We start from the raw sequence: 25,878 nt of genomic DNA on the forward strand, positions 1-25,878 counted from the left end.
CCAGCCACCATCGCAGCTCCCTTTCCAATCGGGCCGCCGCCGCCTGGAAAAACAAAAGCCTGTTGGCCATTTGAAGTTCTGAATAATTAAAGTTGTACAAGGGCCCTCAAAAAGCATTAGACTGCACAATTTAGGGTGCCAGTGTGGAATTAATTGTGGCGTTTGTAGCCAGCTGCGTGGATTCTTTTGAGGGAGCTGTCAAACATTATTTTCGTCTCTTCACAGGACGCTCAGATATACATATATATTTTTTAAAGCAGTTATAATCAGCTGCTTTCCTGTAATACACCATTGTACTTTGTCAGGACAACACCTCTCCCATCGTATTTTCAGCTCAGGACTGATCTCTGTCAACTGAACAAATATTGAATTGAAACTTTGCACAAATTATAGTTAATTAGTTTAATATTGTCAATGGAAATATGTCACCAAAATTAATGATCACACCCCAGTCCGTATTCTCCTGGAAAGTGGTGGTTTTATAGTCAATCCAACTTGGTTGTGTACTCACTATCGTTAATGTCTATAGCTCATTGTTCTCTGTGTGCATGTTTGTGTTGTTTCATTCCAAAAACAAACTGCACCCCTAGTGGCCTAACATGCTAACTACATCGTAAACTCTAAACTTCTCTGAAACGGAAATTCAAGTTGTTGTCGTGTACTTATACTCGTGTGTTTTTCTGTCAGAAGATTTGAGTGGGTGGTGCACAAAAACAAAATGATCATATCAAACTTAAAAACGAGGAGCGATTCCAGGATCTCAACCTTTTCCTCTCGTTATTTACTGGCTCGTCCCTCCTAACGGGTGTGAAATTAATTGTGGCTTGTTAACAGGTTCAGCTATAAGTGGTTTTGTTCTGGTGGTTTTATTACCTTCAGAAGCCGCCTGATCTCGGTTCGTTGCCTGTTCCCAACCTGGTTAATAGTGAAATATAACCGAAGCTGCTGCAGCTGGAGAAGGAGCTGCCCATGAAACTTTCAAAATCGGGTTTATTTAGGAGCCGGGTTTCATGCCACTCAACTGCCTCATTGGAGCAAGTTTTATATAGATTCCGTGGAGATTTTATTTTGGTTTCATATTTTAAGCGATAAATTAAATTTTTTAAGCCTCAGCCTGTTAAAATTAGATGAGATGGAGTCAACTGCCCCTGCGGTGTCGACCGGTGCGACTTCTCCTGGTGGAGATGGCCTGGAAAGAAGGAAATAATCGTGCCAAGAATCCACTTCCCCCCCCCACCCCTCCATACTTTGTTTTTACAGCAGCGTTACAAAAACAAAATTCTCAGATGGACTGAAGTCTGTTGTGCTGGGGAAAAAGTTGCCTAGCTAGCTCTTAGTCACGTCTTATCCAGAGAGCAATCTATTGCTTTTATCACTCATTTAAAATGTGCTTTGCAGCTCTACATTTTATTGTGTCTTAAATCTTTCGCTCTCTTTTTTTTTTTTCTTTTTTGTGTCACCAGTCCAGAGCAGGCCCGGCTCTGCGAATTGGAGGACCAGTCAAAGGCTTCCAAGAAGGGCATGTGGAGCGAGGGCGGCGGGGCACACACCATCCGCGACCTCAAGTACACCATAGAGAGCCCCCGCAACTTCGTCGACTCTTTGCACCAGAAACCCATCAACGGTAAAACGTGCATCACATCAGCTGCCGTCTCCCTCGTCATAATGCAACCATGCTGCTGTTTGGACCGAAAGTATTTACCCCAGACTATCCCGTTAAGTCCCGTAATGGCGCGCAGTGTGTCATCCTTCACCAGCTCATTCCATCAGCGTCTCATCTCTGACCCACTCGAGGTCTAATGTGCCTCTCGATTTATTTCCACATGACTGCCGGTAACAGTGGCCCAGCTCATTTCACCAGCCTTTTAATTGAATGGGGGAAAATGAACAGGGCGCCGGCTTTTTTCCTCCCTCATTCTTTCATTACTTGTTCTTAACGTTCATGAGACTTTCAGGATTTTTTTTTTTCTTTCAAATTGGAAACCGCTATTCAGCTAAAAGAGCTTCAAAATGTGCATTGAGCTGAAAACTGGAATACTGATCCCTCTCATCTGCTGACGATGCTACCTATTCAACAGACATCAACACTCAGACGTATACATGGACCGTGCACACAGATATCCACAGAAAGAGAGAATTAATCTCAGACTGGTATTTCGGTGTGAATTTCATTTGAGTCACATTGAACTCAAGTGTCCCTAAATTGAAGCCTGTTGACCTGCATAAATCACACGTTAACATTTACGAACATGCACCAGCAGTTTATTTGTGTTGCTATTTTGATTAAACATACAGATTTTCAAAGAATTCAGTTGTTTTTTTTAAACCCTTTTCATTGAATTTTTTCAACCCTAACCTTAACTCTATTTGGTCAGTTTATAATTATGCTTAGAATTCAAGTTTATTTTACAGAGTTTTGCTTAAAGGAACCTGTTGTAGTTTGAAGAAGCCATTTACAAAAGAGTTGTACCAATTCCAGGTGTGATTTGAGGAATCCAGATGTTTTAAATGCTTCTGTTGAGTAGAGTTTTGCTCTCCGCATAAAACAGTTCCATCTGCTCGAGTTAAAAGTCTGGGTCTCTTTTTAAAGAACCAAGGTTTGGTTCCCAGATGTGTTTACACCGGGATTAAAGAGTCCAAGTTTTTAATTTAGCTACTTCTCTAAAGAGTGATGTTTAAGTCCTGTTTAGATCTAAAGAATATAAAGACTCAAACGTTTTCTCTCTGAAAGAGTCCAGGTGTGGTTTAAGAGGCATGACTCCGTTTTATATTTAAATATATTTATATTTACAGATTTTTTTGTGCATGTACACCGAAAGCACATCAAAACTTGGGGAAAATCCAGTACTATGAATTATTTTAGCTATTTCTGAAAAATGGGGAAAAAAACCCTTCTGAAATTACACTTTTTAACTATTACTGGTCCTTTATTGTTTACAGCGACTCGCAAGCACACACAAAACTAGAAAATATTGGGTGAAATGTTTGAGATTTTCATTAGTAACTGTTTGGTTGTGTGAAATTATTGATATTTTCATCATATTGAAAAACTTCAATTCCGATTTTAAGGTTATTATGGCATTATATTACCAGTCTGGCCCACTCAAGATCAAATTGGAGAATGAGGCTTTAATTCATTGAATCCAGGTCTGTTTTAAAAAGTTTCTCTCATTAAAAAAATAGATTTTCTTTATTTTTGCTCGAGGTTAAAATGTCATAAATTCCCCAAACTTAGCTCAAATCTTTTTCCCTCCTTTTTATGATGCATTCAAAAGCAAAAACAGAAAAAGTTGTAGTATTCGTGTCATACTGGTAGTAGTGAAGTGGATTCCTTTTGAAGTTTCTTTGAACATGTTACTACTTTTGGAGTTCATAAATTGGTGTGGAAACCATCGAACTTCTCTCTTACCGACATGAATTCAAACGGACCACAGCTCTTGCCTTTGTAACACAGAAGGTTATTCCTGCTTCCAGGAAGCTTTCTGAGCCCGCAGCACTGTGTGCTTGATAAAAATGGGTTTTGGCCAAAGTATCACTTGGACTGGGATTCGCTGTCCGTCAAGGAGGCTGTGACTTTCCTCCCTTCACCGGAAGGTTAAGTTAAACACAGTAATTGTTTTGGGCTGATCACAGATGTTCAAGCTTTGAATTCAAGCCGCTCTGATGCACTCCTGCATTAGAAATCTACAATTCTCTGGCCGATTGCAGTGTTATTTGTAAAGTCCACCCTGTGTATCTATGTTAATTTCTGTGTTGGAATAAGCAAGCCCTAACCGGAGAGCTCCCGTATCTGCCGTCAAACACTGTTTTTCCTCCCCTCAGCCATAATCGAGCACGTGCGTGACGGCAGTGTTGTTCGTGCATTGCTGCTCCCCGACTACTACCTGGTCACTGTTATGCTGTCTGGTGTGAAGGTAAACACGTCTCTCTTGCTGCACTTGCCTCATATTGTTAAATAGAAAATGTGATACAACTGCAATACATTTACATATGTATGATGAGCAATAACAACAGGAGATTCAAGTTGTGCATCGCTGTTGGATCAAACTGAATCCAGTGCAAAAGCAGACACTTTAAGCTCTGGATCTGGATTCAACACCATGTAACCGGAAAAGAAAGAAAGAGTTCAACTTGAAAAATTTAGATATACATTTCTGACAATAAGTTGATACAAACTAAGAGATATGTTAATGAAAAGCTCTTGAAAACTGATAATGGCATCATGAGGCTCGGCGGCCAGATGTGGCCCTTCAGCTCTGCTTTGACTGTCCATCAGGGTGTCAAAATTGCAGAAAATTACTGTTATTAATCACTCTGAGCCGTGATACATGCTAATCACCCCCCCCCCCCCCCCCCCCAAAAGGCACATTACCATCGGCGTTTCATGTCGATATTTAAATTTTTTTGTGTTTATCGGCAGATCCTGATGTTGTGCCAATAAATATTGTGCATCCCTAATTGTGAACATTCGTGGACTTTTCCTTTCTGCCTCTTACTGTCGGATTTCTTAACAGAATCTCGTCAACAGGCCAGCTGTAAAGTACTATAAAGTACAATGATTTTGTTGAAAGTTAATCAAGTTAATCATTTGTTCATCTGCATGCATAATTCACCTGCACTTTATTGCCATTAGTCCATTTTCATAATGAATTATCATGTTTCTGTAAAAAAATGTGTAATAAAATGAATCTTTAGCGACGTTAGCGTTTGGTGGGTCCCACAAGGTTTTATAATTTCTTTGCAGGTGGTTGATTTGCATGATCACTGATCACCAAATGAGTTTATAGTTGTAGCAACTTCAAAAAAAGTTAAAATTAAGCAACCGTGTGCCTTTTTAAAATGTCCAGCTTGGATGTATATCACCAAGCATCAACAACTATCCCTTCAGTATATCAATGACAATTTGTACTTGTAAAATATGCATGTGAATACAGATATCTGCTTCCTGTCATATCCTTGCCTCTAAATTTCCTCATCAGTCTTCTGCTCCAAGCTCTCTTTGTCAAAGAACCACTCACGATAACTAATCTTTTTGATCCACCACTTGAAGATATTGCCTCCATTTCAAGGTGTTCTTTGTCTCATTGCTCAAAGCCTTGTCTTCTCATTTCGCCCGTTGTGCTTACATCTTTCTGCCGATCTGCCACGCTCAAAAGCAGATTACTGATAGCACGTATTGCGACGTGACGTCGCTTAAGAAAGGATATTGGACCCTTGGAAAAGTGCAAGCTCAATAAACCGTTCAGTTGGAAATTCACTGTAGACAGATGTGTGCTTTACTTTGTAAATGTAGATGGAATCAGTGAAAGAGGCTTTTCACCGTGTTAACGTTTTATTCTTTTTTACGTCCTCAGTGCCCCACATTCAAGAGGGAAGCAGATGGCACAGAATCACCGGAGTCGTTTGCCGCCGAAGCCAAATTCTTCACCGAATCCCGGCTTCTACAGCGAGACGTGCAGATCATTCTGGAAAGCTGCCCGAATCAGATCATACTGGGCACCATCCTTCACCCGGTAAAACAGGAGTCGGCAGCGGGTGGGGCAGTGTTATTGAAATTATTCTCAAAGCAAATGAATCAGGTGAACTGCACTTGGAAGAGGGTTTGATCCAAGTAGCTTCGTCAGTTCATGCTGGGACGAAGCCACGTGGATAAAGAAACCTCTTCTAAGACGGATATCACAGTCCAGATGACCTGATTTAATTGCTTTGAGGTGGGTATGGGCTAAAGCAGAGGCATTAAACATGATTCCTGTGGGCCAAAGCCGACCTGTAAGAGTTTTCAATCCAACCAAACCACAAATTTCACAACCCAAGCCGAGATATGAAAGCTTGTTGCTCAAAGTCATGTTGTCAGGGTGAGTTGAATACATAATGCAACAGGAGACGGTTTTTGGAAATTTCACTCTATTTTGAACCAGAAAGTATCCCAGTTTTCCTTATGTATGTTTAATTTATGCAAAAAATACAGACATTTTCATCTCGAACACACTGCACCACAACAACAAAAAAACCTTTTAAAGTTTGTATTTAAATGTTGTTATGACATTATTTTATCAGTCCGGTCCAGTCGAGATGACATTGGCCGCATGGAGCCCCTGAAATAAAATGTTTGACATTCCTGGGCTAAACATATGAGGAAAAAGCGTATTGAACTCGTATTAGCCAAGTTTCCATAGAACATAATGGAACAGAATAGAAATACTTTAATCCCAATCCTTTCATTTGAGGGATACTAAGATGGGGCAAATAATGTATGAAATACATAAAGCACTATCCAACAGTATTCGCTGTGGACACTGAAATGCAGTGAATATGGATGTGACTATTCATTTGAAAGCTTTGACTAAATGACAAACCAAAGAAGAAGAATGCACTCATTGTAACGTCAGCTCTTTATTGATCTGAGCTGAGTTTCTCCATCATCTGGATGTGATCTCGCCACGTCTCGCCTCCCCCGGGCCATGATTTTAATCCCCGTCTCAGTTCAACGACAACAGTCGTGGGAAGCGTGGCACGACTGTTCAGATCATTTCTGGAAGTGGCCTGGATCTGATTTGAAGTAATGTGATTTGTGCAGTTATGGAACAATTTGATGATTTTTTTCTTTTATTAGTTAAACCAAATTGCAATTTACAAATATATATGGCAAAGAGTGACGACGTTGTTTAACATCCTCTGATAGGCAATAGAAAAGCGTTGCAAAACGCAAGAGAATAGAGTAACTAAAAGATAAAAAGAGAAATGGCTAGAATAAACAAATAAATATGAGATTAATTGAGGAAAAAAACCCACTAGATTTTATCTTTAAAGTCGAAGTACAGCTTTCTTCTCCGTACATCCAAATAATAAAAAATAGTGACTTAGTTCCTCATGAAAGACCTGAAACTTTTCCATAAAATTGTGTTAATGATCAAATAATTTTAACAACAATACCAAATAAAACATATTCTTTTTGTCAAAGTCACAAAACAACCAACTGTGATCGTTCTCTTTTTGAGTGGCAACATTTCTAACTAAAAAGCGTCGGTGCAATAAGTTCTGGGTCATTTCTCAGTCTCATTTAACTATATTTTTCATGCTTCTTGATTTGCTGAATTGTTTTAGTATTCAAGTTAAATTAAAACTTGTCTGTGTTTCTTCTTGTGCCAGAATGGCAACATTACAGAACTTCTGCTGAAGGAAGGCTTCGCCCGCTGCGTGGACTGGTCCATGGCCGTTTACACCCAGGGAGCAGAGAAACTGCGAGCCGCTGAACGGTACGCAACTGAAGATAAACCAAATGAGAAATTTGTTATGCACAGAAAATAAGGCTTGTGTTGCTCGTGATTAAAAAGAATACAAACTATCAAATAGTTCACAATTCTTGAGGATACAAAATCCAAAACAGGAAATTAAGAATATTTCTAGAAGTCTCTCATTATACAAAGACAACAAATCATTGAGGGTTTTAGTTGTTGGCGGACACAGTCTCGCCATACTTTATTAAATACCTCTTTTTATTCACATGAGAGAAAAATGAAGGAGCCCAGTTTGCAGAATAAATTGGTTTGGGAAATTGCGGATGTGATAGGAGGCGGACTGAATAAAGACGGACGATTCAAATTCTCTGCACTGAAAAGAATCGTTCAATAATAAATCTCCATGTACAAGTCTAAGCATTTAAGATTACATCGCAGTAAATAATGTGACTCTTTATGCTGTCCATTCTCTTTAGTGGTACTTGTGACTGTAGGCCAATCATGATTTTCTCACTTTGATGAGTGTTGTTTTCCAGCTAAATGACTCATTCCTTTCAAGCTTGACTAGACCTTCTGTGTCCAGACACATGACCCATGTCCATCTTGTTCCTGGCTAGATCTGCTAAAGAGCGCAAGGTCCGCATATGGAAGGACTACGTGGCACCCACAGCCAACTTGGACCAGAAGGACAGACAGTTTGTAGCCAAGGTGAGGCGTTCAAGTGGTGTTTATGAGCCGTACTCCAATGATAAAGGTCTTCTTTGCGCTTTGCTTAATGACATTTTTCTTTCTCCATTTAACTCACTGGTGTCAGCCTGGCCAGATCAATGTACACATATAAATAACACTATCTTCATATGTTTCTTTTGTTTTTGTGCAAAGATGTACATTTTGAAAATGCTCACATTTCATGCTTTTTATTGACAAAAACTAGGATTTCTTGTCTCCAGATTTTAGTTCTCTCTAGATATTTTAGCTTTCCTTGGAGCATCTTCCTGCACAGTTCTGTTTGTCATAATTGTGCCCATTTAAAAAAAATAATAAAAAAATAGGGATGCACCAATGCCACTTTTTTAAAAATATAAGTAGTAACCTTTAGCTACTTGTTGATACCAAATATCGATAAGAGTATTAATTAAATGTCATAAAGCCTCTATATGCAAATGCAGTATCGGACCCGATGCAATGCTAAACAAAATATGAATAGCAGTAACTTATCATATGTCTATTCCTCAGTGTCTTCTGCCAAATTCTTACACTTCAAAATAATCCTGCTGGCCAAATTCAGCCCTGCGACGGGTCTCATTTGGTCCCTGGGCTGTTTTTATATGAATGTGATTGCATCACATGTCCCTGGAAGCAGCCTTCACGTCTTCCACTTCAAACACCTTTTCAAACGTGAATAAAAGTTGGTTTTAGTTCATTTCTCTTGCTTTTACCATTTGATGGTCTGCCACAGCACTTCCAATTTTCTTTCAGCATCCGAGCAAAAGCAGAGGCACTCGGAGGCTTTGCACGAATTATATGTTCCTGACACTGGTTTCCGCTTTTGCTTCCCCCCCCTGTGAATGAAAAATAGGAGAGAAAAAAAAACCAGCCCTTCAGTAGATGTATGAGAAATGTTTAACAGCAGCCTCAAAGCGATCCCCAGGCAAATTAGGACCAAATCGCTGGCGTATGCTGCAGAGGCAGCGGCGGCAGCACAGAATGACCCCCAAAAGCCAAAAATACAAGATATTAGCTCTGTCCGTTATTGGTCAGGGCCTCAGGAGAAAAGTTTTGTTAATATTAGGAACATTCAGGTGCAGCCCCACATGGCTGTCGGCATACATTTGGTTAAAGTAAGATTTACTTCTTTATACATTTCAGCAATAGATTCCCAGCCTCAGTCAGTCTCAATGTCATCTATCATGTTATAAAGCAACTCCAGCTTTAAATGTGGTTCCCTATTGGAGTATTTTCTTGATGTTGTGCATCCTAACCTGCCCTTCGGTTGATGATGGTTGATGCATATTTTTCTTGCAACCTTATATACTTTCTTAAAGTATGCCTTGTGTCTGTATTTACTCTGCTCAGGCCCTGAACTTGCAAGACCCTACAACAACAAAAAAAAATCCAGGCGAGCCCAAGGGTTACATAAAAGGTCTTACTTTAGCAATCTGCTTACAGAATGAACTTGATAAACTGCACACACAGAAAAGAAGCTGTATGTATATTTTTTCCCTGAGTCAGAAGCAAGAAGCTTGAGAAAAGGATAAAACATTTATTCTATCGGTGTGAGCGGCTGTTGGATCTTTCTGAACCCCCTTCAATAAAAGCGGGTTAGATGTGGCAGTGAGGGAGCATTTGATGGCGAGCTCAGGGAAAGACTGCGCGTGGAGGAAGAGCCACATAAACTAGGAGGTCGAGGGTTAAGAACTGAAAGTGTAAGTTTGTGCTGAGAGTTTCAGGATGAAGGGACAAGTCAGTCATTTAGTTTTTTTTTATGTCTCTGCTGCTGCTGTATTACTGCACCACCGCTGCCCTCAGTTAAACCTCCATGCTTCTTTTTGATCTCTGTAGGGTGCTTCTTTGTCCTCCAGTTCTCCTGCAGCCACAGAGAAAGTTTGATCTCTGTCAGCCGCTGCTATGTTAGTCACTTTGTTTTGGGGTCAGGCAACTTGTGGGACACTGCAATTTCAGCTTTATCCACTCGGGAGAATTGCTACCAAGACGTTGAATGTGATCTATGATGGCTTGAAATGTCAGTGGGACCAACACTTAAAAAAAATTCCTTTGGAAAACGCCACGCTGACCCTGCTTCTTGTTGAGCTCTCGTAAAGATAAGTATATAATGGAAAGGTTCGGGTTTTTCAGGCCTGTCATTGCCCCTGCACTTGTCCCTCTGACATTTGTCGGCGCCCGGCACTGCAATGCACTGACTCTCACAAGGACATATCCATCCATCAATCCCATCATCATTCACTCCTCCCCTCTCCGCGTCCACTCTACGTTTCACTTCCTATTACCTGAGTGATGGATAGAGTGGGGAGACGCAGCAGGTCCAATCCCCACACGTCAGTGCTGCTGAGGCATCTTCCTATTTGACTGTCTTGCCTCACTCCTCACACACCTACTGGGACCACAGAACAGGATGTGGGCCATCTCCCAGTCGCCCCCCCGTTGTCCCTCCAGTACCCATCGACTTATGAGGTGATGGACAAAAGGTGACATGGTGTAAACCCCTTTACCAATCTGTCGTCACTCGCTTGTCAAGAACATTACCTGTGTTGCTTTATGGGTCAACCAAATTTAGTACAACATTAAAGGAGGCAATATGTGAATGGGTTTGTGTGATCTCTCATCTCACTAATACTTGAACGTACTCTCGTCGTGGTGATCTGTACAGGTTTTCTTTTCTTGTAAATTTAGATCTAATAGTGTCTAGAAATAATATTCTTTTAAATTGACATTGACATTTTTCAATCCAAACTTTAAAACGATAATACTTGTCATTACCCTAAAATTAATCAATGCATTCTTTCCTTTTTAGTGAAAACTGGCTGAAAGAGCTCTTTGATTTAAAGTATATAGGTGGAGTTCAAGATTATACTGTGTATACTGTCTTTCTACAACAGCTTAACTGTGTGAGAGAGAGAAACCTCTGACATTTTCTTTTTCTGAAAAAAAAGAAAGTAAAACTCTGTCAGACAGTCCAGGTTCAAGGTCAAACTTCTTCAGTAATAAATTAAAAAGAGTCACCTTTCGGGAGGATGTAGGAAAGAGCAAATTGATTTGTGCTCCATTAAAAGTCTGTCAAGTGGAAAAGCAATAAGAGGAAACCTCTTTGGGTTATTGGTACCCTGGATGATGCCCTCCTGAAATGTTACAAACTTGCCAACCTTTACATATGGAAATAAAGGATAAATGAGGGATTTTCAGTACGATAAAAAAAAATAGAAACCTGTTGATATCATCCACATTCTGTCAGAAACAGAACCGGAGTGTCATACCATCAGAAACGGCACCAGTTTATTTGAAGCCATGTTGTTTGGGTGACACATGGTGTCCACTGGCAGGAAGGATGAAGCGCTCCACGTCGGCGTTGCTTCTGAGGGAGGTGATCTGGCTGGAATTACGAGTAAAGCCTGGCCCCCGTGGTTAAAACCAACCTAATGGTTTCGCATGACAACCAACACACTGGGCCAAGCTCCTGGCTCGCACACCGACTGATCTCGGCCACTGCAGATGCCATGTCATCTGCGGGCAGAGGGTGGCAGTAGATCCCCACCTCTGGAGCGTCAGATTAGACCAGTGAGTCATGCTGCCAGCCTATTTGTCTTTCCTTGCCTGCTCGCTCGACCCCTCATAGCAGCTACTTTCCAAAGACTTTGCTCTGTTTTTCTATCTATCCTCCATCTTTCCCTCTGTCTCTGTTCCTGTGATATTTGCTGTGAGATTACACTCTGTCTCTCTGGCTCGCTCCATCTTTCTGTTCCCTCTGTCCCAGTGTGTGTGTGTGTGTGTGTGTGTGTGTGTGTGTGTGTGTGTGTGTGTGTGTGTGTGTGTGTGTGTGTGTGTGTGTGTGTGTGTGTGTGTGTGTGTGTGTGTGTGTGTGTGTGTGTGTGTGTGTGTGTGTGTGTGTGTGTGAGTTAGGCGTGTGTGTGTCTGTGCATGCGTTGATCCGCCCTCCTTCGCCTCTCTCGTCTCGCCTCCTCCGGCTGATAATTAGCCAGTAAATGCTGAGCCATTTTTATTCCTGCTGCTGCCACATTTCCTCTCTTGCACTTTATTTACTCGGGCAGGCCACAAAATGACCTTGTTACAGTGCAAATTTGTGTAGGCCGGCGTGTGTTTTGTGAGAGTGCATGTGTGTGTTTTCCTGTGTTCATACCCCCCCCCCCCCCCCCCCCCCCCCCCCCCCCACACACACACACACACACTCATTGCAACTCTCCCCTTCTCCATCTTTGTCCCTCGTGCTCCCCGTGTCTCAGGCTCTCTCCCACTCAGCTCAGTGATTAGTGTATGATGTATTTTGGCTGTTGTTGTGGGCAGCCTATTTAGCATGTGGGCTGGTCTAATTTCTGTTCTCTGGTGGCAAATGCAATGGCAGTCTGATCTGTTTTTATATATATATATATATATATATATATATATATATATGGGGTTTTTGTAATACTGTGGTAGGTGGACCTTGCTTGGACCCACTTGGACGCCTGTATATGTATATGTATATATATATATATATATATATATAATGAATCGACCAATGAGATAAATACACATGAAGCAGTGTACATTCAAAAAGTCAACATTTTCCACACTTCCAGCTACAATTGGCACCCTCATGGTCCAAATGGGAGATTGATGCAAAGGCTCAAACCTGCAGCACTTCAGCTCAAGTACAGCCTACATATGAGCTGCAGTTTGAAGGATGTTGAGGCCATTTAATGCACATGTGGGAGGCAACATGTGTAGGGCAATTGATTTCTCAGTCTCCTGCAAGTGGCCTACTTAGATCCCCTGCGTTCGGAGGCCGTCTCCACCTCAATCACATTACACCCCCAATCTGTCTTCTAAACTCGGTAGCATGCAGGCACAGCAATGCGCAGTGTATGGACCAGATTGAATCACTGATATTTATTTGCACACTGCAGTGTGAATGATTTGGCATTGATATATGTTAGCAGTGTTTCCCATGGGGTTTTTGCAATACTGTGGTAGGTGGACCTTGCTTGGACCCACTTGGATGCCTGTAAACATGATCTCCTGGAAGAAAATATTGTGTGTTTTAAGTGAAATGCAGCAGTCCGGAGCGCCGCTTGCATTGGCTAGTATGATTTGGGCAATTACGTTATGAGGGGTACAGAAATATTTTATAGACATTTCAACACTGTGGCGGGACAAGTTAGATAATGGTGGGCAGCGATGTGAAACGCTGCATTTGGAATTGTCAATATAGAATTATTTTAAATTTTAATATGATGCAAGTATTGCAGTAACACTAACAGTAACTGTGCGTAATGTCATAGTAAAAAGATTAAAATCCTTGGCTTACAAACTTACTTTTTTTTTTCCTTTAATACACAGCGTGAACATAAGACTGGCACAAAATAATTATAATATGAGGCTGGTCCACATGTTCAATGGTGGAATGGGCTATTACAGGTGTTTAAAACCCATTTTAGTTCAGGGGCCACAAACAGTCGAATTTCATCTTGAGTAGGCCGGACTGGTGATTCTGGTCCATAATAACCTTTTGAATTTAAACCAAACAATAATTGCTGAAAATGACTACATTCTCACCATGAAGCCAGTTTTAATAAAACCTTCTGGTGCAATATACAGTGAAATGTAAAAAAAAACCCAAAAACCTTCTAGCTGTTGTATTATGCATGTTTTTACAGACTCGCCCTAACAGCATGACTTTGAGCAATGAGTTGGCTTTCATGGCTGCATCGCTGATATCTAAGCTTGGATCTCAGTGTTTTGTTGTGCCTGCTACTAATTTGTTTTAAATAAATCTAGGTTTTCTTGACAATTTTTACAATTTGCATGGTGGTTTGGCAGCCGGATTAGAGCCTCTTTTGGCTCACGGGCCTTATGTTTGACACTCCTAGACTATTATTATTATAAGAGAAGGCCTTTTTATATGAACGACCCTCAAGAAGGAATCTCTAGATACATGCTAGATACATTCCCTTGAAAATTATAATGACCCAAAAACAAACTATCCAATAAAAGTAGGGATAGTATTTGCTAGATTATTTCAATGAAACAATTCTTCTTAATAATAAATGTCATACTACTGGTGTCACATTTGGAAGGTACATCCATTTGTGGGCCCCCGGTGAGCTCAGTTGGTAGAGCATGAGACTCACAATCTCAAGGTAGTGGGCTCATGTCCCACACCGGGCGCCACCTTCCCATGGGCTCACCACCTGCAGGAAGGTTCTTAATCGGTGCAATGTGATCTGGGTGATAGTGCTCAGCCTGCCAACCCCGCCACCCACAAACGGATAAGCGGGAGAAGATGGATGGATGGATGGATCCATTTGTGGGATGAGCATGTCATATTGCCAATCAAAGAAAATCTTCTTTGTCTGCATTAAACAGCTTCTCTTTGCTGTTGATTCGTTTGAGTTTGCTGTTGATGGTTGAACCAACATCAGCCCCACTTGTGAGATCTATTTGGGCATGTTGATGGTGTCAAGAGTGACGAATACCAAGAACTCCTACAGCTCAGTGTGACGAGGATGGTGACTCCCCTGAGGAAGAGGTGCCAGACCCCCTCAATTTGTCAACAACTACTGTTTCTTCAGACTTCTATTATGCAATCCACTAAACAAGAGTCAACCGTAGAAATAATTTACCAAGCACACATTTCTTTGGTGGTATTGGAATAATAATCAAAGTATTTAGTATCTTAACTTAATTGTTTTTGCAATCTCTTTGCAGTTTTTCTGTCTTTTACTCAATCAACTACTGAACTGTGGTTTACCAGCTGTAACTTTTAAAATCTGCTCTTGCGTTAGTACTGTACCTGCCGTAATCTGCGGCTGCTCCCATTTTGGTACAAAGAGAAATAACTTTGGAATGCCAAACATAGATTAGACTCTGCATTTAGCTACACTTGTAAAGGTCTCCAAAACAAAATGCTGCCAGCACGCAGTCGCACAGAGGGCTGTGCAACGCTCCGCCAGCCTATCTTTAACGCAGTGTTTGTGTTTTTTATGCTTTTTTTCCTCATGCACTCCGTCCCCCTCCGCCACCCTCCCGTGCTCACCTCCCTCCCTCCCTCCCCTCCTGCCAATCCCCCAGATAGCGAAACGTCCTCGCCCCGTCCTCCAAACCTCGTCGGCCTGCTGGAACGTCTCAGCTCGCTTACTTACTCAGTCACTCAAAGATCACTCTTTCTTACCTCGCTCTCGATGGCTTCTGCCCGTGACAGCACACGATCTGCACTGTCACTCTCTTTCTAACTTTGAATAGATCTCTTCCTCTCCATTTATCCCTTACCTGCCCCTTCACTTCCCATCTTTCTTTCAGCCTATCTGCTCTCACCCACTCAACAAAATGCAATGCCAGCCATGTCTTTTTTTTTTTTTCTTTTCCCCCGTTCCTCAAGCTTACACACTCGTTCACACAGCAGGAGTGTGTCTTTCCCACAAAGAGTTTGACATTTTTTTTAACCCTGACGTTAACGTCTAATTGAGTTTGGTGTTCTCATCTTTAATTTCCTGATATCCCTACAGGTAATGCAGGTGGTCAACGCTGACGCCATGGTGGTCAAGCTCAACTCCGGGGAATACAAAACCATCCACCTGTCCAGTATCCGACCCCCCAGGATTGAAGGAGAGGTGCGTACTGCCAACCCTTGTGAACAGGCCTGAGTGGCCACTTGTGAGTGAATGAGTGTGTGGATGTTGTCATGTGAAGGCGAGGAGTTTAATTAAGAGCTCCTCGAATGCCGGCAGTTGTGCCATCTCAGTCGACCTGCTTGAAAAGATCCTGAATATTTATCCTCATCCTTCTGTTTACCTCTCTTCCTGCACATCAGTCTTCTCCATAAGGACCGTGAGGTTAATTCTGACCACTTGGTGGCGCCCCTGTAGTTGGGCCACATGCAAACACTATGAAACGCTTGCACACACCCAGTGGTTGCAGCACTGCAGAGAGTGAGGCAGATCGATTTTTTCTTCTTCTTTCTCTCTCTCTCTCTCTCTCTCTCGCTCTCTCTCTCTCTCCCTCTCTCTCTCCCTCTCCCCCCAGAAACACCTCAGCACTGTGAAATCGTGTACAAGCTTCCGCATGTACACCAGGTGACACTAAAGAAATGTGTATGTACTGACTCAAAGGACTGGAGAGGAAAAAAACCAACCCAAAACCTGAGGATGCGTTTGATACTCTGCCATCTTCACTCCTCCTGCCTCGCTGCTTGAATTGAAGCTTTTGTCATTACACAATCGAAACTAGTTCTGCTCATTCTTCCCAAAGATTTCATTGTGAACAGTCTATTTACTTAAGAGGCAGAAGTGATCACTTTTCATTCCTCGGTTAACATCGACGTCTGAGTAATATAAAATGTTTTCATTTTCTCAAAGGAGCCTGCAAATATCTCTCCGATTAATTACACAGTTTCAATGTCACATCGACATATTTTTCTTTGTCTGTGTGAGCATGTTGTCATGTTGTGAATGAGACTCTTTCTCCCTTTATCACGTCTGGGTCTATTCGACAAATCACTCTCCCAGTCAACGCGCTCTTTACCGCTCCATCCATTTACAAGCACGTGGCGCCTGAAAAGGTACGACACAAAGGGAGTGTGGCGTTTCTATCTCAACCGCAGCTGTAAAAGTCATGTCTGATTGTTTTGTTTTATAGACTCCCTCCTCTCTGAATCTTCTCCATTTCATCCTCTTCTTTTTTTATTGTCTAGTTTGTTTGTTGTTGTTTTTTACCTCTCTGTATGTCCTTGTCCTCTTCTCTCCCTCTTTCTCTTGGCATTGTGAGGGCCTCTCATCATTAAGACTTTGTTGGTTTCTCTCCCTTCCTCTCTTCTCTTCTCCCCTCTCAACAGTCGCTTTCTGCCGTCCTCTCCCTCTGGGTGTGCGGATTGTTGACCTGCGCTGTTGTCCTTCGTGCGTGTTTATTCTCCTTACTTCTCTGTGGTTGTAATAAGCTTGTGGGCAAAAAAAACAAAAAACAAATCCCTCCATTTTGTTTCTTCTTCTCCTCCTTTGCATTGCGTGTAACTCCTCCACAGCCGCAGAAAGATTCTTTCTTGCTACTTAACTTTTCCTGATTTAATTTCTCTCCCTTACTTACCCCTCCCCCATCTCCATTACTTTTCATTATTTTTCTCCTAATTCTCTGTGCCTCTTCTTATTTGGTCTGTCTCAGTCCTCTCCTGCACCAGATGCTTCAACAGTATGTGTTTTTTGCTTCATTACACAGTCGTATGTTACCGGGCGCCCGGGAGAGTGAGCCCAGATGTGAATGTGGGTGTGTATTGTATTGGTGTCACACTGGCACTGTGTTGTGTTGCTATTATTGCACCTCATGAATATTTAATTGTCTTTGTGTGTCAGATTTCTTTTTTTTTCTTTCTTCTTCTTCTTCTTCCTTCTTCTTTTTTTTCTGCAAATATTTATCAAACTCCGGGTTGTGTGTGCACCTGACCTAGCAGAACAGGGAAAGAAAATGCATTAACTTGGATACGATTCTTCTAATTCTGGCATAATAAAGTAACGCCCATCTGGAATTAGGCAGATAATATTTCTACACGTCAGAGTCGGGGCTTCCTGCGGGCAGGACGGCTCTTCTTCGTGACGGCTGGAGAGTGGTGTTGCATTTAAACTGCTGCCACATTTGGTTTCTTGATAAGGGTTGTTCATGGTGCTGCTGCTGGTGTGTGTTAGCTAGTTATTTCTGTCTGTGAGTTAAAGAGCTGCCTGCCTGTCTGTAACGCTGTTGGCTCAGCTTTGAGTGTCGTCGCTATGGCAGCAATGCAGAGTTGTGATAGGTTTGCAGAGACTGTAATGAGCCCTTTGACTGTATGGGAGAATATTGGCAACTGACAAAGAAGCTCCGACATATCTGGTTTCTTAGCTGGAGATATATATATATATATATATCTCTTTTGGATTCATGCTGCTTGTGTCTGACCATTAAATTACTCACATAAGCTGTTTTCCTTCTTTTAACGTGAACAAGGGAACTCAATTTCATGCCTTGTCCACACACTCTTACAGATGCTGTTGTTGTAGTTTCCCTTGAGTTACTGGAAGCCATTCTGGACATCGTAATTTCCCTTTTCATTACTGTTGCTTGAACGATTTTGAAAGGCAATAAAAATATTGTGTAGCACTTTAAAATATTGTTGTTCACTTGTGGAAGTATTTGTAAAGGGGATCCATTTAGCCATAAAGGCACGGCTAAAGACATATTTCTGGCGGTTTGTAAGCAGTGGGGTTTGACTTTTACCTTCCAGGTCAAGAGAGGGAAAGGTCACAGCAGGTATCTCTCAGCCAGCAGCTGCACACACACTGACATCATGTTGGCTAACATTGTCACGAGTGAACTGGCTCCTTGCTCACAGAGCATCAGACAGGCACAAAGACATCGTCACGGTTTGCAGCGCCGCTTCCACACACATGCACACGCTTGGTTAAGCTGCATTAGTCTGTGTCAGGAAACATCTTGGAAATTGGCGTCAGACTTTTGCACAAACATAGATTATCCCGACATGGACTTGCACGTGTGTTAGCATATAGAGACATCCCAGTTGTTTGCATGTTAACGCCTTGGTCTGTTTATGCAGCTGCGAGGAAACAAACCCGCAGATTTGGTATTGTGACGTGAGTGTGTGTGTGTGTGTGTGTGTGTGTGTATGTGTGTATATACTGTAAGAGGTGGAACTGTGTGTTGCGTTCTCTAGAGGTCTTTTGGGATTTTGTGGTGCCAGTTGCCATTATTTTCTCTGTCTGTCTGCATGTGCATAGTTTGCCCCGTGTATTCTGCGAGCAAGTCCATTTATGTTTGTGTGTGGGTGTGTCAGGGTGTGTGTACTCTTCAGAGTACAGAGGCCAGATGCGATGTACCGCTGCACTGATGAACTGTGACAGTTCTTGCCGAGCCCCTCTACTCCTCCTCCTCCTCCCCCCTCCCATTTCCTCTGGTTTGTTCAAGTCTCCCAACACCACATCTCCTCCTGCCCTTCCCCTGACTCTACTAATTGTGCTCAGACTGACAGATTAGTGAACCAATAGTGTCTTGCTGCGGGAAAACACAGGATGCACATTTCCCCACTTTCCCCGATCCCCCACCCCGTTTCCACGCCTCCTCCGCTCTGCTCCTGTGGTGGATCTTCACATGAGTTATTTTAAGCTTTGTAGTTGGAGTCAGCTTTTCTGCTCTCTGCCTCTGTCCCTCCTTTCTTTCCCCTCTTTTTTTTTTTGCTTTCCTTCTCCATTTTTTTCTCATGTGCAGCAGGACAGGCCCGGTGTAAACAAGTGGGGAGAGACGTCTATGCGGAGTGACTCACTGTTACACCCACTCACTTGCACTCATTGTGGCTGGATGCGTTTGTGTGGATCTGCTTCGACTGTGTGCGACTCTGGATTGTAATCTATCTGTATTCTTGCGTGGTTTAAGTCGGGTTAAGGATAGTGCTGATGAAGCACATAAAGCGGTCAGCTTCACTCCACTGGCTTATATAAGGCCACACAATGACCGTGCTTGTCCCCATGATGCTACACTCTCCCTCCTGCAGACTCGTCTAGCCGCACTATTGTTCACCTCTGTCCGTTTTGACTTTGTAGATTATTCAAACTCTCAATCTTCTGTCCCGTCTGCCTCCGTCTGCTATAAACCATCTGTCTCTGTAATTGTCTCCGCGGTTTTTAATTCTTTCTCTCTTTGATTTGTACTTTCCCATTAAATATGTCACTTTTAGCACAGGTAAGGTAGGAAAAGTCAGGATGATATTATAGGCAGAACAGTTTCCACATCTTCATAGCAATGAAGTGCAAATCTGTTCTCAAATGTGGATTTCTGGTTTTACAGTCTTTGTAGCTGCCATAGATTCAAGAATACATAATATTACATGGTTTTGGCTGTGTTAATGTATTCCGTTTGTCATACAAATGTGTAGTCAAGACATCAAGGTCTTTAACAAAGCGATAACATATGGAAATTGAAAACGCATTGTAATGTATTTGCGGCTTGTCAGGTAAATATCAGCACAACAAAGGATTCTTCAGATGTTGACATCACCCGTATTCTGTCAGAAAATTAGCATCCCGTATAGCATAAAGAAAGGTTTTGAGTCAGAAGGCAGTAAATCATCAATGTGAAAGACTCACAACCATATAACCAATGGTTGTTTTAAGCTTCTCGGCTGTTCAGTTAGCTTAGCAGAGAGAATGTGTTTTCAGTTCTCTAAGATTTGAAATTCACATTAAAGAAGAAAAAAAAAAAAAAAAAAAAACCTCAGTTCGAGAGTGTTTGCAGAGGAACACTCAACCGAATGATCAGACAGTCATCAGATATCATCTTTTTGTACTAAGACTATCTTCCCCATCTTTTTTGCCTCAGTCTCCCTCTTCCCCACTTTTTCCCTTTATCCTCCAAATCATATGTCTGACCATTTGTGTGCCCAGAGTGTCCCTCTGGCCTGGCAAGAAATGCTCTGACCTGAGGTTTGGAAGCACAATGACATCGGAGGAGGGGTCACCTACCCAGTGATTCACTTGTGTGCCATGACATTGGTAGCCAGTATGTGTCCTCACTACTGAACGTTTGGCTGTCACTGGTGGAAAAACAACCAAGGACTTGGCTCGCTTGTGGTTTTGTGGGTGAAAAGACGGTATAGCTATAATAGCATGAGGCGACTATGTGACGGCAGCTTTCAAAAGATCATCGTTCACACTACCAGAACCCCCCCCCCCTTTTTTTTAAGGACGAGGTGGGGTTTGTTCAGGTATATACTATGCGACCTGACTTTTAAAATTTTATTTTATTCATGCATTAAACCAGAGGTGTCAAACTCATTTTACTCGCAACCGAATATAAACTGAAGTTGGCCAAATCGCCCAAATTGTAGCATATAGGTAGATTGTGCAGTCTGCACACGGTAAACTTCATCTTGTTGCCCAAGTTTATTAGATTTGTCTCGCACAGCTGTGAACTTAAAAGATTGTTAAAATCTGTCAAAGCCTTCAGACGGAGCAGCTGAATAGTCAAAACAACCTTTTTATAAGAATAAATCCAAATTTGTCCCCGTTCTTGTACAAGGAGGTAGTACAGTGTCTTTTTTTGTTGTTTTTAAAGTACCTGAATTTTTGAGAAGAAACAGAATAAAGTTGCTTTTCTGTATTTCTTTTAGCAGTGCTCCCTGTTGCAATAAACAAAAACAAAACATGAAATCTAAAGAAACCATGTCTACCATTTGTTCTTTGTTTGGGGGAACAAATGTCTTCCCTTTGTAACATCTGGATCTGAAAACATACATAGGTTAGCTGCCTTATAGGTAGAAGTGCATCCACTAGTGAAAAGAAATTGCCAACGATTTTTACTCCTGTATATTTATTTATTTATTTTTTTAACCATGCAAGGTCATATCCCACGGGTTGTGTGTTTGACACACCCGCTCTAAAGTTTTTTTTTTTTTTTTTTTTTTTTTTTTTTTTAATTTTAGCAGTCACCAGTCGTGCAGAGCTTCTGGGTTAGTCTACCTCTGCATCACCGTTTGTCTGCGGGGTAGGTCTGACCGTCCGTCTGGTCCAGAAATTAAAACACGACGCCAAGCATATTAAGTTTCGGCGCAGCTGCCACCAATGCAGATCTTGAATTTAAAATTTGGTGCACCAGCTGAAACGTGTCACAGCTGTCTCATTAAATTCATCTGTCCGGAAGCGGCTAATGATGAAGTGAGTGGTTGTTTGCTTTTATGATGCTAGAGGTAAGTTGATTGTGAAGTTTGCAATTGCCTCTGTTGGTTTGTTGAAGCATCCGTGGCTGATGACTTATTTGTATTTTCCCTCCTATTGTTAGATTTTTATATTGCATGCCATAGCCAAGCAATATACATCATGCTCTTGCTTCAGGAAATGTGTGCCCTCTTTCTCTCTTGCAGTCTCTGCACCCCTTTTAATGTTTATGTATGCACGTTTGAGTAATGTTGTTAGGCATACAATAGTAAACGTTCGCTTTGTCTAAGTCTCCCAGTGCACAGCTTAATCAAGCTATTATGTCCAAGCATTGTGTTTCTTGCAAAAGATGCTTTACTCATAAAACGCACTCCTCTCAGTCAGCTAAATGCAAAACTGAGGCCTAATACTGTACACTCCCAAACCCAACATCACAAAGTATGACATCCTCCTGAGTCATGATTTCACCCCTGACGTTCCAGAGGCAGCAAATGCTCCCAGCAGTCGCATCCACACATTTGCAGCGCAGACCCCCGCAGCCTCGCGACACTGTACAACCCAGCTCGCGCCATGCCTCTGCAATAGTCAAAGATGATTCCTGAGCTTTAGCGGGTAATTTGGAACGAAGGGAATTTACCCCAAATAGAACAAAACTCCCCCCGAGGACAGTCGGTGCAAACTGTTGTTATTGGGTTGCGGGGAGACATAGCAATGACTCTATTTCTGTAACCTTCCCGCTACCGCATAACAACGCTTTATGGAGGATGTCGGCGGACTCTTGTCTGGTTGGAGTGACTTGGCGACGATGATCCCATCAGGTTGTCTGGAGAATGAAGATTGAGTCTGCTCCAAAGCCAAATCGTTTAAACTTGTTATGGGTTTCTTTTTCAAACGGTTGTTTGATCGCACAATTGATTTTTGAGCTGTCTGAGAAGACGTGGCGCTTTTTAGCAGGGACAGTTGGGGAGTCGGGCCCCGTTTACACGCTTTCAAGAGAAAACGCAACACTTTTTGTGAGTCTGTTTACACAAAAACATTGAACACTGGAAACTGGAAATACAAATGTATATATATTGTGTAAACAAGGTCAAAGTCCCATTATGAGATATGGTTAAGTTGTAATTGGCCAGTGTTAATGGCCCTCTGGACAGTTAATACTGTAATTCGACTGGCAGCTATGGCTCAGTTGGGGGGGAACGGGTCTTCTCTCTATAGGAAGGTTGCAGGTTTGATTCCCCATCTCCCCCTTTTCGCATGTCGAAGTGTCCTTGAGCAAGACACGAAACCCCAAATTGCTCCAAAATGTATGGTTTGAGCGCCTTGCATGGCAGCTGCCTCTAATGTAAATGGGTGAACATGATTAAAAGTGTGAATTGCTTTGAGGGCTGCTCAAGCAGTGGAAAAGCGATATACAAGTGAATTCCGTTTACAATTTCCTGCCAAGAAGAGGTTAAAGTTGTCCAGTGAGTCACATTGAACATGGACAGGAGAATGAAATCATCGGCGTTCTTCCAGACTGCCCGTTTCTTTCTTTTTTTTCTGTTTTTAAAACATGTTTAACATTTTCTGTGATTGTCTCGGTTTCTTGTTTTCCCGACTCCTTCACCTCGCCAACTTCCACTCAGTCTAGGTCCGGTCCCCACAGACCTGCTAAAAGATGCAGGAGAACTACCTTCTGTCCTCTCCGTCTACTTCTCCACTCCTTGGGCCTAATTGGCATAGAGTGCTGACATTTACACTCCCTGCCCTCAGTGACATGGCTGCCTTTCCACAGTGAAGCAGCTTATTAGTTGGAAATCATTCTTTCTTTTTTTTTTCTTCTTCTACTTCGTGTAGAAGGTACCTTGTTATTTTGACCCGTGTTTTATCAGAATCTGCCTTGTACTAGCACGAATGAATGCTATATAAAGGATGCGATCATTCAATATTAGGAAGTTGCCTTAATGTGATGATCTATGACAGGAAGGGAATCGGCTCCAGAAGAAGGATTTCACTCGTGCATCATCTGTTGAAGTGGAGGTTATAAGTCTGCAACTCAGTCTCAAAATGGAGGAGTCCTGGCTGGCAGCGGTCCTAAAAGGCCCCATCATCCCACTGCTATGGACTTGGTAGGGATGAAATACCCTGACAATAAGCCCCAGCTGACACAAAATGGAGGACATCAGCTCTTGGCTGAGCAGTGAGGGATTTCCACCGGGCATGTGTGAGATTAGCTGGGAGGTTCGATACTGTGCTGACTCCACTACTGAAAGTAGAAGGGGAAGAGACGACGGAGTAAGAAAGGAGAGAGCTTTTCAACTCAGAAGGTTATTACAATCCTGCCAAAGTTAAAGGAAGTCCGTTGCCTGGTAGAGTTTTGCAGTTTGGATTTGCAGTCACATTTTCAAAAGACAGAGGAAAAATGGACGTCGCAGAAAAAACTGCCTGTTGGATTTTTCCAGTTCAAAACATTGAAATTAGTCTTCCCGCAAGATTTGTTGCAAAGGCCTTAATGGAGCCAGAAGCACATGTGCATGCTGACACATCCTTTGCTCCCCATGTGTCTTCTCTCCACATCCATCTGGGCAGCTGTGTGCCACACCTGGCAGCTCTGAACAACTGGAGTGCCATTAAAAATGAATGAAAACCACTGAAGAGAGGAGGAAATGAGGAATTAATCCAAGCCTGTGTGCTCATTTGGAAGAGTGTTACTTCTGTTTGTATGACTGATAATGATGGCGTTCATACAAGTGTGTGGGAGGGGTAGGGGTGGTTAGCATACTGCTATTGTCATTCATAACCATATTCCTCCTGTTCGCGCCTGTCGTCCCTCTCCCTCCCCGCTGCATCATTGTCATTTGCTGCATTATAATTTTTTATTTATTCGGCTCTTGCTAAAACGACACCTGTCACTCTGTGTGTGTGTGTGTGCATTTGAGCGTGTGTATATGCGTGTGTGTGTGTGTATCAGTGTCTTTTTCTGTGTTTGTCTATCCACTCAGGGAACAACGCAAAAACCTCAGCCTCCTTTGAAAATGCAAATAGGTTCTATTTGTGGACCTGCTCCTGTCAGAGAGTGGGTGAGCGTATTGAGGGAAGTTTTTGTGTGCAGCTGCGCTAAGTGTACGTGTGGCTCCGTCTGCACCGTATGCATGCACACGGTGTCGACTCGCCATTATGGAGCTGTTGAGCACTTTTCATTGGCTGTGTCTGTGTGTCCTTGATAACTGTATTTTGATTGGGCTTTTTTTTTTGTGTGTGTGCGTGTGTGATATGTTAGTCTTTTCAGAAAAAGGGATGTTTGTATCTGAGGAATGTGTATGTCGACGACGCTTGAATATTTAATTAAATTCAGAATATGCCGGTTAAAATTGTGTCATGTAAACACTTCGATCTCATTAGATTGACCCTATTGATTAGAATTATGATTGGATCAGAGGGAGTAGAACCTTATTAACAATCTGATCTGACACATCGGGACACTTCATGGCTGTTATGTAACGTCAGCATGTGATGCTTCATTCAGTGTTTGGAGAAGTTACAAGCCAGTCCAGCCAATAATCATCATTTATCCATGTCTGCCAAGGTCATAGTGCGTCACCACAAAATAATAGCATTATGATATAAAGATAACTTCAACTCTAAATGGCTTCTTTTGTTTTAGTGCAACAAAGTTTAAATATATCATTAAGAAGTTCACATTTAATGATCTGTCCTTTTACAACACAGCACATTTACAACTTGCAGATCACAGTGGGTTCTTATTACACTATTAACATCTTCCAAGGCAGGAGACATTCAGCAACATGTAGCTTGAACTCTGAAATATAGTTGGCTTGTTCATATGATGGTCATAATAACCTTTAGAAAGAATATTCATTGTAGACACATTTCTACATCTGTGTCATAATCCCGAGCACCTGAACTGACTCAACATGATTCAAATAAAAATGGAAAGAAAATAATTTATACCCCTGTGCACCCCTGGAGATCTATTAAAGATATTGCAGTTAAATTCATAATTGCTCACATTCACTTTTCATCTTGCGTTCCGGATTGGACTCGGTCGGGGTCCAGTTCTGGTCATACGTTTGACTCAGTAAAAATATTGGGTTTTGCATTATGATGGGAGTGTCAAACGCTATACTTGGTGCATGTTAATGTTTTAAACTTTAAGGTGTGGTCTGAATAATTTCCTCGGCGTTCTTTTTCTTTTGGAGAGTCTCACAATCCTCTTTTGTTGTCGT

General features: G+C 42.0%; 1 protein-coding gene across 1 annotated transcript in view; it reads left to right on the forward strand.

Moving 5' to 3' along the window:
• The window catches only part of snd1 (staphylococcal nuclease and tudor domain containing 1), a 182,771-nt gene that overhangs the window by 8,739 nt on the left and 148,154 nt on the right, over positions 1-25,878 (forward strand). Inside the window, exons 5-10 of the mRNA XM_080491780.1 lie at positions 1,464-1,624; positions 3,823-3,914; positions 5,355-5,513; positions 7,150-7,256; positions 7,856-7,946; positions 15,476-15,580. Coding sequence (XP_080347906.1) covers positions 1,464-1,624; positions 3,823-3,914; positions 5,355-5,513; positions 7,150-7,256; positions 7,856-7,946; positions 15,476-15,580 — 715 coding nt within the window. The remainder of the gene's footprint in view (positions 1-1,463; positions 1,625-3,822; positions 3,915-5,354; positions 5,514-7,149; positions 7,257-7,855; positions 7,947-15,475; positions 15,581-25,878) is intronic.

Source organism: Lipophrys pholis, assembly GCF_963383615.2.
Source record: "Lipophrys pholis genome assembly, chromosome: 22".
Lineage (NCBI taxonomy): Eukaryota > Metazoa > Chordata > Actinopteri > Blenniiformes > Blenniidae > Lipophrys > Lipophrys pholis.